Source organism: Leguminivora glycinivorella, chromosome 19 (assembly GCF_023078275.1).
Source record: "Leguminivora glycinivorella isolate SPB_JAAS2020 chromosome 19, LegGlyc_1.1, whole genome shotgun sequence".
Lineage (NCBI taxonomy): Eukaryota > Metazoa > Arthropoda > Insecta > Lepidoptera > Tortricidae > Leguminivora > Leguminivora glycinivorella.
Window position 1 is genome coordinate 2,994,254 of NC_062989.1, and position 13,923 is coordinate 3,008,176.

At 39.7% G+C, this 13,923-nt stretch overlaps 1 protein-coding gene across 1 annotated transcript; it reads left to right on the forward strand.

The window, feature by feature from the left end:
- Window positions 1-6,169: 6,169 nt before the first annotated feature.
- On the forward strand, window positions 6,170-11,882 carry LOC125236722 (gustatory receptor for sugar taste 43a-like). Its single transcript, XM_048143642.1, has 6 exons — window positions 6,170-6,358; window positions 6,851-6,966; window positions 7,888-8,087; window positions 8,390-8,493; window positions 8,997-9,161; window positions 11,814-11,882. The coding sequence occupies exons 1-6, from the start codon at window positions 6,170-6,172 to the stop codon at window positions 11,880-11,882; spliced, it is 843 nt and encodes a 280-aa protein (XP_047999599.1).
- The last annotated feature ends 2,041 nt before the right edge of the window (window positions 11,883-13,923 follow it).

A 13,923-nucleotide genomic window follows, 5' to 3' on the forward strand; every position in this document is an offset into this window, starting at 1 on the left:
ACCTTAAATAAAATCCTGAAAAGTTAACCGTTTAAGCGTTATGAATAATGATAATATTAATTTACAAGCTCCTTACATCCATTTTGAGAGCAAAAATTAATGCGCATATTGTCGCTAACAACATTTTGGCCACCGCTCAAAATGGATGTAAGGTTGGGTCCCGTGGTACTAAAGAGCTCCTCCTCATAGACATGACCATTTGCCAACAAGTTCGGCGGAACAAGGGGGCCATCTCGGCCGCTTGGATTGACTATAAGAAGGCCTATGATTTGGTGCCTCACTCATGGCTGAGGCAGATATTGGAGCTGTATAAACTTGATGCAGCTCTAATATCCTTCCTGGCCGCATGTATGAGGCAGTGGACCACAGTCCTTCGTCAACCAGGAGGTAGGGATGCCCCCCCTGGTCCGCAGGACTTCATAAGGATTGAGCGAGGAATATTCCAGGGTGATAGTCTGAGTCCTTTATGGTTCTGCCTAGCTCTGAATCCCCTCAGCACCCTGCTGAAGGATTCTGGGCTAGGTTGCCGGCTTCGGAGAGAGGGTGAAGTCATCTCTCACCTTGGACGATCTCAAACTATTTGCACCGAACACCCAAGATCTGATGATGCTATTGAAAACCACAGAAGTTTTCAGTACCGCCATCAGAATGGAGTTTGGTGTCGATAAGTGTGCGGTCATGCATGTACAGCGGGGGGAGGTTGTAAATTCAGAAAATTTACAACTTTCTGAGACGATGTCGTTCAGATCTATCTCTGAATCAGAAACCTATAAGTACCTTGGTATGTCACAGTCATTGGGTATTGAGGATAATGGCATTAGACAGTCGGTGAAGGAGCGCTTTTTCAGTCGGCTCACAAAAGTCCTTAACAGTCTTTTGTCAGGAGGCAACAAAGTGCGCGCCTTTAACGCCTGGGTAATGCCTCTACTCACATACTCCTTTGGCATACTAAGGTGGACCCAGACCGAGCTGGACGCCCTGGATCGGAGGGTCCGGTTACTGCTTACCACACACCGTATGTTACACCCGCGCTCGTCTGTTATGAGATTGTACATCCCACGGAAGTGCGGAGGTCGAGGCTTCCTAAACGCCAAAGATCTCCACAACCGTGAGATGTACAATCTCAGGAATTACTTCCTTAACAACGAGTCTGAGATGCATCGTGATGTGGTGGCAGTAGATGGAAATCTCACGCCGCTCTCCTTGGCGAAAGAGAACTGGCGCAAACCTGTGGTACTAGGTACTGCGGACCGCAAGGCGGTATGGGAGAGTAAGCAGCTACACGGGCGGTTCTACAAGGCCCTCACGGGACCCGATGTAGATCTGCTCGCATCGGTGAACTGGTTACGATTCGGGGACCTCTTCGGAGAAACCGAGGGTTTTGCCTGTGCAATTACCGACGAAGTCATGATGACGAACAACTACCGGAAATATATCCTGAAGGACAGTACGGTCGACATTTGTCGGGCATGCCGCCGTCCCGGAGAGTCACTCAGGCATATCATCTCCGGTTGTTCTCATCTAGCTAACGGTGAGTACTTGCACAGGCATAATCACGTAGCCAGGATCATTCACCAGCAGCTTGCTCTTCAATACGGTCTTGTGGACCGCGAAGTACCGTACTACAAGTACATACCTGCGCCAGTTCTCGAAAATGGTCGTGCCACGCTCTATTGGGATCGATCTATTATCACTGACAGGACTATTGTAGCCAATAAGCCTGACATTGTCATAATAGATCGATCGCAACGCCGGGCCGTGCTCGTCGACATCACCATCCCCCATGATGAGAATCTCGTGAAAGCCGAGAAGGACAAGTCCAGTAAGTACCTAGACTTGGCTTACGAGATAACCGCCATGTGGGATGTTGATTCGACGATCATTGTCCCGATAGTCGTTTTAGCGAACGGTTTCATAGCGAAGAGTCTCGACCAACATCTCGAGAGACTCTCGCTAGGTGGTTGGATCAAGGGTCAGATGCAGAAGGCGGTGATCTTGTCCGACGGTTCCTCTCTCTGCAGCCCTAACCACCGGCAGCTTGGGCCCTGCCCCGCTGCTGGCGGCACCCTAGGTTAGGTTTTTTATAATGTGTTTATATATTTTGTATTGTTTTGTATGTGGTTTTGTATTTTACTTTTATAATCATATTATAACAAACCTAGCCTAAGAATTAAAATAAATAAAGAGAATAATAATATTAATTTAACCGAATAATCTGGCAACTATTACTACCCGTATTGAGATGCATCGCTGTGAAATATTATAATCATGATTCGAATTGGGTCCTTATTTTCTTTATAAGATATTTGATATTTTAGGTACAATTAAAAGGAATTGTCTCTGTAGCACAAATTTGTATCCATTTCAGATGCTGAGCAGTATAACAACATATTTAGTGTTCATCATTCAATTTCCGTAGGTTACACAGAAACATTAAAACTAACTATAACGAGAGGGTTGTCGCAAGGGCGCTCCTGAACCGACCTCATTATATCAGGAAAAACGCGGTGTAGGAAATGAGCGTTCAACGTACAGCGACATCTATCGGCAAATCGAGTAAACTAATATGCGCGAGATAGTATGGAAGATGATTTTAATGGAATAATTGTTTATTGCATGAACTGATTTTAACCATTTTGCCTCTATTTGAAAGCAGGTAATTTTACTAACGAGATATTACTGAAATACATAAATAAATGAATAACACAAAATAATACATTCTCTTTTTATTACAAGCTGATATGTGAGTGTGCACGGGAAAACGTCCCACTTTGTCGATTGCTAGAAAGCCGCTTTGTCAGTTTATTCATATAAAAATACAAGAAAATTTCACCTTAATGATAACCGACAAAGTGGGACGTTTTACTAAACACACTCACATATTTTGTTTAATATTCCCACTTGATTCAATCTAAAAGGGCATTATACGAAGGATGCGACATTTCCTTGTATCGCAATGCTGATACGTTGTGCGAGGAAATTGCCGGGGTACGTACCGGAATGGCACAAACGCTCACGAAACGAAACGCTCGTAGATATCTATCTCTATCGCTCTTGAGTATTGGCGCGACAGAGCCAGACTACCTTTCGCGGCGTTTCGTTTTCGTTTCGCGTCGGAGATATGCCATTTGGCTACAGGGGCCAGTTATGTCAACGAGACGCTTCGAGAATGTTGTAAAAAAAAAAGTTAAAACTTGAGATAAAAAACATCGTTTAAAGCTTAATACATACATACATACAATCACGCCTGTATCCCTTAAAGGGGTAGGCAGAACACATGAAACTACTAAAGCTTCAGTGCCACTCTTGGCAAATAAGGGGTTGAAAGAAAACGAAACTGTGACATTGCAGTGACAGGTTGCCAGCCTCTCGCCTACGCCACAATTTAACCCATATCACAGAATATATAATAGTACAAGTACAGAAGGCTCACTCCTTTGATATTCACAAAATGCCGCCATTCTAAATTCTTACCTACATTAACAAACGGACCGCACGCGAGCAGCCGACATTGAATTCTATTGCGCCGCGCGAAGGTCGTCGTCACTGAATGGGCCGCGAACTCGCGGCCGCCGGCATGTACTTGTAGCGCGGCGATAGGATCGCGGAGTGAGCCGCCCCTGCCCATATCCCATATTCGCCTTCTACGACACCCACAGGAAGAAAGGGGGTGGTGAAATTCTTAACCCGTCACCTCACAGGCCAACTTAATTATTAATATATTATATTATAATGTACTCGCAATAGGATATTTACTTTCCTATTTTGCTATTGCCACCTCGCAAATGACAATGTTTTTGTTTCTCGAAGCAAACAATAATATTGATTAAACAGCGTTCTAGTAATGAACATCGCTCTTTAAATACTAGATAAGATTCATGAGAGTAATTCCAGTAGCAGTAGTTATATTTTTTTAATATTTGACTCTATTTTAGTTTAGAAGATATTATGACCAATAAAACCGTCTCAGCCTATTGTATCGCGGTGGAAAGACCGTCAGCTGGTCAAATTATCAAAACTGAGGTTCTAATTGTTTTAATTCTGTGGCGAGAATGTCGAGATATGTCAGTAAATATCGTAAGTAAATATTTTGTGACTACAAATTCTGCATATTTTGAAAATAATTTTAACGTTGAAACTTAGGTATTACTTAAATGCAGTTATCCTCAAGTATTAGCACCGTGTCATAAAATAAACGTCTGCTAATGGGCATGTCCAACATTAATGCTAGCGGCGACCGTTGGAACTAATTTGACACCATACGATTGAATATGGAAAAACCGAAAAGATGTTAACATATTAGCAAGTGCATAAGGAATCAATATTTTTCTTTGTCACATCTAGGTCTGCTAGTTCTCCAGAAACGTTGGTTTCTATTTAATTCATTAGAACGCTTCATCTACTTCAAGTAGTTGCATAATATCAGTTGCAGCTATTAATTAAAAGTAACCAAGAGTTTTATAACGATTTCATCATGAAAACACCACGGACCACTCTTGGGGAAAGCAAACCTAATAATTATGGTAAGTTCACGTTATTCAAATTTAGACGAATATAATACAAATAGAGTCTCACCAAGTAGACAATGATTTTGACATTCATAGATTACGTATGGATTATTTTAAAGGTTCTTCTACTTTTTACACACACAGTTTACTTAAAATGTACAGCTGCAAAATTGCTTGGAGAAACCATGAATGAATTCATTGATAATTGCGCCATGCACTTTTGCAGCTCTCTGTACATAATCTGCCCTGTTACAATTGCTGTCAACTTATCTTAGTCTGACTCGAAATGTCACCAAATGGTAAGGGTGCTTTGAAACCGAAGATCTTTTATGGACTCCGCACGTAAATTGTCTTGAGTGTGTAATTTGTAATAAATGATGAACGGTGCATGAGGAACGGAAAGCGAATGTTACTGTTATACAAATATGAAAAATTGATAGACAGACCCATAATGTTTTATTATCGAAGCGCAATTGACTGTCACTGTCCATCCAAGCACTGTATCCAAGCGTGCAGTAGTTGAAACTCAGTATCTTTTTGTAGGTTTCTCTATCGTTCGCTAAAGCCAATTGTGGACCATTCGCTATTGAGCGTCAATGATTGGATATTTGGCTAAAGGCCCAGATCAATAATTTAACTGTATTTCAGTGGATGAAGGAATGTACTGTGAAGGCAATTTGGCGTTTTTGCTGCGTGTGTGTTGCTGCGCAGGAGTGGCGCCGCTCCACGCGAGCCGCGCGCGCGCAGGCTGGCGCCTCCACGTCTCGGCGCCTCTCACTGTACTGCAGGCCGTCGGCTGCACTGTTGTCAGTTAGTAACATTTTTGTTTGGTGGACCAAAATGTTGACCGAATGGTGGCCGTTATCGGATGTAAGAAGCGCCTGGCACCCGTTGGCTCGTTGGGAGAACGAGTAGAACGACATTCGAAAAACTGCGGGGCCCTTCTGGATGAGATGAGCCCAGGACCGGGATAAGTGGCGTACATGAAGGGAGGCCTATGTTCAACAGTGGGCGATTAATGGCTGAAATGATGATGATGATGATGATGAACATTTTGTTACACGACAATGTGTAAAGCTATGATACTTATAAGTAGGTATATACCGCGTTCAGACATTGATGTATTCTACTAGTGACGCTGTGTGTCCAACCGACTGCGCCATGTACTTACATATTTATGTAGGCTTTGATTCAGTCACTGCACTAGTGCTCTCTGGAGGACAGTTATCAGTAAGGTGAGTATCACTTGGTTGCACGATAGCGTGCGAGGATTTCAACCTGCATATCCTACCGATTGCGCCATATTTGGTATGTAAGGCAAGAACGTGAGTGAAAGATGAGCACTGTTTTGTAGTAGATTCAATAGGCTACTTACCTCCTAGCAACTCCTAGCCAAATCAGCTTCTTTTTAAGAACTGTCAAAACGAATTTGAACGAGTTGCTAATATGGAATTTATATGGAATCGAATTGAGCGACGTCACGGTCAACTTTATATGTATATTTCTACCTGACTTATTAAATAGAAATTGGATTTAAAAATAACTTCTGTGCATGTTTTTCTCATAATAATATGATGCTTTATTTTGTGCATGGTATACTTAAAATATTTTATTTTAACTACAGTCAAGTTCCCTATAGTGTGCTTTTTTCAGATTTCATAATGCTTGTCGGCGTAATCCTCGACTTCTTTCAACCTGCTGGAAAGCGTATCCGCTTAGGCGAGACAGTGCTGCAAGCTTTTGTATGGGTCTCCGATCTGGTGCTGGTTATGGTTATTGCCAGCCTGGTCATCTATAGGGGCTCTGCTCAGATGGAGAGCATGCAGCGGGTTCTTAACCAGTTGCAACAGGTATCTGGATAGTATTGAAATATCCACCGATAAATCACTTAGTTTCTAGGATCTCCTCAAGGTACGGATCCTTCTTCATGTGGAAAATAGCTTTCCTGCAACCGTAGATTCTAATACGTCCTTTAAGGAGATGATTATTTTCCATAAGAGTCAAGGAAGAACGCTTTTACGTGATTTTCGGCAAACGAGTAAACGAACCGCATGATAGTAAGGTTGTCATCGTCGCCCATGGATATAAAAAAGTGACATAGGAGCCTCTTATGTCTTAACTAGAGCAATAGTAATTATTTGTCATCGTGGACTGCCACCAATAAAACTTAAGGAAACTAAATCATCTAAGAATTTTATTTAACGACTTTTTTAATTGGTACACTGACTAGAGTTTTTTTTTTTCCATAAAACTGATCTCTTAACTTATACTATTTTAAACTACTGAACTAAAGTTGATTGAACTATCAACAGCTGAACTCTACTGATCACATTATTTTGCAGATCAAATTCGACCTCAACATGACTGGCCCAGCCGCGAAAACAGAGAAGATGAAAAGTTTTGCTATGATCATTATGCTGTTGTGGATGATGTCAGTCATGATGACGGATTTCGTTTTGTATACTGTGCGATCCAGGTCCAGGGAAGGTGCAATGTGTAAGCATTATTTTACATCCATAATAGCAAAAACTTTTCTTGTGATAATTATTTGCTTTTGGAAGTGAAATTTTTAATGCGCTAGCCTAGAGAAATACGTAATGAAGTTTTTTTAGGGACGATAATGTTATTCTACGGCGTATATTACATTGCCGATCTCCAAGGAGCACTGGCGGTGGTGAAGTGGGCATGCTTAGCGCTGGCCGTTAACGAGGGCGCCACTGCGCTTAACCAACACCTATTGCGGTTGAAGAATAGTATCTTAATCTTATGCATCACTATAAATTACAAAACCTGTTTCTGTATACTGCTGCAAGGCTTCTCATAAAATATGCAGTGCAGCAGCCAAAGTTGATTACTCTTTAGCACCACCCAGGGGACACGCGAAGAGAATCTATAGTAATCTTCCTACGGGCGCGAGAAACTATTGCCCCTCAGTAACCATTGTCCACTATTAATTACTGATCACTTCTGGAAGAGGATAACTCAGGACCGGGACATGTGCAAAAGACTATGAATGGAAAGCCTATGATCAACAGAAAGGAAGTGGACATATCGTGGGCGATAGAGGGTTGACGTTATGATGATGATGATCATCAAGAATTTTGTAATAGTATTTAAATATTATAATAATATCGCAATTAGTAATTTATTAATCTGTGTACCTACCCCTTACATTTCATTGAAGAGTCAAAAGGGTTCTACGTGTTGGCTTCGGCTCCGCACGCCTCCCAAAGCATTGTTCCGTGATGGGAAAGATTTAATTATTGAATTAATTTTGAAATTTATTTTGGCGCCCAACGTGGGGCTCAGTGAACGGTTATTTTAAACTTTTTGCAACACCTTAAAAGTTATTATTATCATAAAATTTCACAAAAAATAGACAATACCAATTTCCAGGATCACTGTTGGCTCTCCCGTCGCAAGCTGAAACTCTGGTTAGCCGTCTCGCTCTCTCTCACGAGCGTATAAGCGACATTATGAGACAGATGAACGACACCCACGGCCTGTTTCTAATGATCGTGCTTATGTCCACGTTCTTGAGGCTCGTGCTGACTCCGTACTACATGCTGATACAACAAAGTATTATTTTTTTGAATTTGTGTATGGATTAAAATTATGTTTTAACTTGTTTACTAACGTTTTTAGATTGCATGCCAAAAAATGTCAAACTTTCAGAAAGTTCCAAAAAATGGCGCCCAAACGTGGGGCCAAGTATGTGATTATTTTTCCTTACTTTCTCTCGATTAACTACCAGAACCAGTTGGGGCGAGATGCAAAGAAATTATTTTAAGTATTTACTAGTTTGAGAGATATGTCAGTGTCAAACTCAGAGTACCTAAGATTTTTCTCGATACAGTTTAAATTGTTTTGTTTCTCTTTAGCAAACTCCGAGGTATTTGGCGTGACATTGTCACTGTTTTGGACCCTAGTTCATGTAGCCATCTTGATTTTGACCATAGAACCTTGCCACTGGACGCATACACAGGTAAATACTTTCTTATACCCTTATTTCATATACCCAGTAATTTTTTTGTAGTTTTCTGTCAAACGTTGACTGGTAGAGAATGCCTCATGGCATTAAGTTCGCCTTTTGTACATTAAGTTCTTCTTTTGTGCAATAAAATTTAAATAAATAAATAAATAAAGACATCTTGTAATCTTTTATTTACAAGATAGGGTAGACCCATTTATTTAGACCGAGGCTTCCAACATATTGTTTCAAAATTCACTTCGAGTCACTTCTATGGAAAATGAAATGTCAGACAAGTCGGCCCGGGTCTAAAACTTTCTAGAATTGTCATTACCAGAGCGGCGTTTTGGGCAGCCGATTTTGAATTTAGGTCTTCTTTCTTCACGACTGTCCATTTTGATTCTAGTCCCATTCTGACGTCACCTATCGCTGTGGTAGTCTACTACCTCTCGTGCGTTCTCAGGGTTTTCTGGAATTAAGACAAGTCATTCTCAATTAACAATATGTGTGTTAAATAGAGGCAGCACACTGCAACTCTGCTAGGCCAGCTAATCGTGCACGTGGCTCCGAAATGCGAACGGCTGTCTAAAGAGCTGGATCAGTTTGCCAAGCAGATCATGCTTGGTAACGCCAAGTTTGCTACCCTGGGAGTCTACACCTTGGATCGGAAGCTTATGGCAACGGTAAATGTTTTAATAATTTGAACCGGTCTGGCTTAGTCGGTAGTGACCCTGCCTGCTAAGCCGCGGTCCTGGGGTCGCTTAGCACCCATAGTACAAGCTTTGCTTAGTTTGGGGCTAAGTTGATCTGTGTAATGTGTCCCCAATATTTATTATTTATTTATTTTAATATCCCTAAAGTGGCCCCTTAAGAAGCTTATATGCAACGGTAGTAAGCGAACATTGTTGCTGATTGTACCAATGCACTAATTGTACCAAAAGTTGATAAATGAAAAAGGAATTGTAAGTAGAGCAAAAAAGTATAAGTAGAGGTAAATAGTTTATGATTAGATTCACTGTCAAGTTAAAGGCTGGAAATGAGTGTCAACAGGGCAATCAAAAAGGCATTTTGTATTCAGCCTCAACGGTCGATAGATCCTCTTTTATTCGTAGCGATGTTAGTCGTACACGTGCATCGTATAAATGATTATAATATTGCACTTGACTTTTGTAAACACACAACTTTGTTGACTTTTACTCGTGTGTCATATCTAGACAGTTTGTTGTCTCGAGTTATAATTACTCATGGAACGTGTTATTTCAACCCTCACTCACTTACAAAGTGAACACGTATATACTTAGATTACACTAAAAATGAACAACTTTCTATACAGCTAGTGGAACCTGCATAATTTTAACCACGCGTATCAAACCACATACAATGAATATTAATGAATCTATATTATTTAATTGTTCATTAATATTTCTTGTAATATGTGGGTAGCTTTTGCACATTGTAATTTTTACACCATGCACAAACCAGGGCTGCTAGCCAAACGTACAGTCAGTGACGACTGTACTTTTGGCTAGCGGCCTTCTTGATCCTTTGTGCAGTCTTTGACTCTCGTAGTTATCTCCGCTCTTCCTCATTGGAGTTATAAACACCAGTTGCAGCGTATTGTTTGCCATGGAGCGTCACCGATTGTAATCTTGGCTACAGGTTTTCTATATAACTTTAGATGGATGATTGTAGGTACACTTTTCCTACTAAATTTATTAAACGGAACTTTTCACTAGAGGAAAATTCTGTAAAATCGTCTTTTTCAGAATTTTTACGAGGAAAGAAGGAAGATTTAGGGATTACGTATAAATAATTTAATGTGTGTCTCATATTTGTAATGTATTTTGCGTGAGACGCTGACATCATAAATCTCATGACGTATTTACAATATTTTACTCGGATTCAATTATGGTGTGAGCGTTGGGCCAGCAACCTGTTACTGAAATATCACGATTTTGTTTCCTTTCAACCCTGTTATTGCTAAGGGACTATCTACATGCAGGCGACGCACGTCGTAAGTCGCGGATCGGACGCCAACGCCGCGCCACCCTAGTGTAATTTAAATAACGTCTCCTCAGTACATTTTGTATAGGAAAGACGTAAGACACGCCCCAAGCGACGCGGCGCGCGCTTTAAGCGACGCAACAAAATGTACTGAGGAGACGTTTTTAGGGTTCCGTACCAAAAAGGTACAACAGGAACTCTTATGGTGCGACTCTGTCCGTCTGTCTGTCCGTCTGTCACATTCCTAAATATCTCGAGAACTACTAATGCTATCAACTTGAAATTTGGAATAGTTGTGAACATTGTAAACCTCTACAAATAGAAAGTATAATTTTTTTAAATATATTAATTTTAATTGTAGAAAATGGCCAAAATGAAAGGGGGGCAAACTGTAAATTTCAAGTTACTAGGTCAAGTGGGGTATCGTTGGAAAGAGCTCAAATTGAACGTAAATAAGCTATTTTTTATAATTTTTTTGTTGTGGAAAAAAAAAGAATTTTGAAGGAAAATGTAAAAAAAAATACCGTTCCCCCCTCCTTATCTCCGAAGTTTACCAACGAAAAATTATGAAAATTTTAGTAAACATTGGTTTTATGCTATATATTACAGGAAAAATATAATCGTGTTTGTATTTTGAATACTTTTTTTTTAATTCACAAAAAACTTTTCAGATTTTTACTTTCAATTTGCTCACCCGCGGATGTATATCGTACTTCAAATTAATACGAGATGTTACGTAAACCATCTTCTGTCCAATAAAGTAAAAACTGTTTAAATCGGTTAACATTATAAAGAATTATCCCTGAAAAACCAGGTCGCGCAAATTAGTTAGCAAATTGACCGGGAGATGGCGCTATACACTATAATACTCATTAGTGCCTATACTTTTGTCTTCTAGTCAAGTCATTAGAGTTATATGAAAATATGAGAATATTTTTACTAGGTAGTTTGAAAGAAAGTTTATACGGAACCCTCGGTGGGCGAGTCTGACTCGCACTTGGCCGGTTTTTTAAATTACACTCGGGCGGAACGGCGCTGGCGTCCGTTCCACGTCTTACGACGTGCGTCGCCTGAGTGTGGCTTGCCGCTAAGAGTGGCACAAAACTTCAGGATTTTCATGTACTGTAGTTACCCCTTTTGGGAAATACAGGCGTGAGTTTATGTACCTATATAATATATATGTATTTTATATAAGAGTATAAGTACCTAGATTTGTTAAAACTCCTAAATAATCGCCCAAAAATAAATTACAATACCATTAACCATTACAAAAATTGTTATCCGATGTAATATTTAGTTTTAGGTACTTAAATGTGTTGTTTGTATTACAGATTCTGGGCGGAGTTACAACGTACTTAGTGATCATAATACAGTTTCAAACAATTTCGTCACAAATATGAGTAGGTAACATTAAGTACACTATGGTTACGTATGGTACATGTTCGATTTGATAATTAGGTATAAAATATTTTATTAAAATATGGTTTTTATATTTGTATGTGAAAAATGTGTATTTCATCAAATAAAGTACTGTTTGTTGACTTGTAATTTTGTTCACTACGTCACTAGATGCCGTCCGATGTTACAAGACTCTCCCCTAATAGGCATAATATATCAGCACCTGCAGGCGGATTATGGATTATGGATGACTTTTACCCTCATGAAAATGTGTCAATTTTCAACGGACAGTTTCATAATTAGGACCCATCTAGACGGTACGAGAACTCGCATACGAGTTTTATTACATTGCGGTATTTGATGGCTGTGCAAAATTGTATAATGCTCAACAGCCCGCAATGTAACTAAAATCGCATGCACGCCGTCTAAATCAGACCTTACGCTGTCATATTGTGAGAGTCGTTTTACTCCAAAATTGAATAAGTAAATACAACTAATCCTACCAAAAACATTGTTACGTATACGTATAAAAAGCCCGAACACGAGTTTCAGTACAATGCAGTATTTGATTGATGTGTTGATAGTATCTAACCGCAAGTCCGCAATGTATACCTACCACGCACTGGTGGAGTGTGCCCGGATCGAGGCCGACCGCAGGGCATTTGTTAAGCAAACCAAAATCAACCTAATTGACGTGGGCATTTGTAATAGTTTGCTATCTCAACCCACATCTAAGCAAGCTATTGTTAGAAATGCCGCCTAATTTATACAAAACATGAATTAATCATATACCTTTTGTCTCATTATATTGATAATTCCTAATATCATGTAAGCGGAACGATGATGATGATAATGTATTTAAGCTAGATTCTGAACGTAACCCTAACTGACAGCTCTGTTCTCTGTGGTCGAGCTGTCAATTAAAAGAGTTATCCCGCGCGCGTTTTATGGGAGTCAGGACAGTCGAGCGTTGTGTATTTATTTAACTTAATAAATGTATTAATCAAGACCTAGTGCGTTTTACTCTTTCACTATTAAGTTATATTATCTGATTATAAAACTGTTTAATTGTAGAAATTAATCACACTATGTAATTACAATGAGGCCGACATCATCGCTAAGCGATAAAGGCCTTTTACCCAAAAAAAGATTTAAAAAAAAAGTCCGCAATGTAACTAAAATCGTATGCGAGTTCGCGCGTCATGTAAATAGAGCCTAAGTGTAACAGAGAGCTAACTCGTCGAACGTGGTTCAGTGGTAGACCTTCTGATTTCGCGATGTTGGTAAGTTCATAAGTTAGATTTATATTGACCGTGATTACCTTTTTGATGTTTTTCGAGCTCCCGATATACGCAACTTTCATGATGCATGCAACTGAGTCGATATATCAAAAATCAAAAAGGTAATAACGGTCTATATCCCGGTCTAATTAGATAATAAAATGTCTAATGACGATAACCGTGAATCATTCAAAACTCTTAAGTTCATAAGTTGTTATTAAGAAAAGTTAATAAGGTACCTAGATATTTTTAAAATAAGAACATCACATTAGAACCATACTACATATAATATAGAATTGAATGTGGTGCTGATAATCATGCAGGCAATTTGCTTGTTTGCCACCGAACTCAAAAATTTGTTGGTTGAAGTTCTATAAATACAAAATTGTATCCTGTAAATTGTAAAGCTACTAGCCAATCGTCGTTCGAATCAACCATCTAAATAATGTTTTTATTTACACTAGCTTTTTATTTGCCTGGTAAGTGGTGGTAATGACTTCAGTCACTACCATGCGTTTTCGAATACGTTACTCGATTGTAAAAGTCATGGAAATGTTATAAATTCTACGGAGAAGGTGAACAGCGTCCCCAAACGGCTCATCATTCATTATCATCATATCACCCGAAAGATGTCCACTGATGGACATGGGCTTCCCCCAAAGATTGCTACAATGACCTGTCCTGCGCCTCCCGCATCCAGCGGACTCCTGCGACCTTCACCAAAGGTAGGTTTATGTTATTTACATCTCCATTGACTTACAAT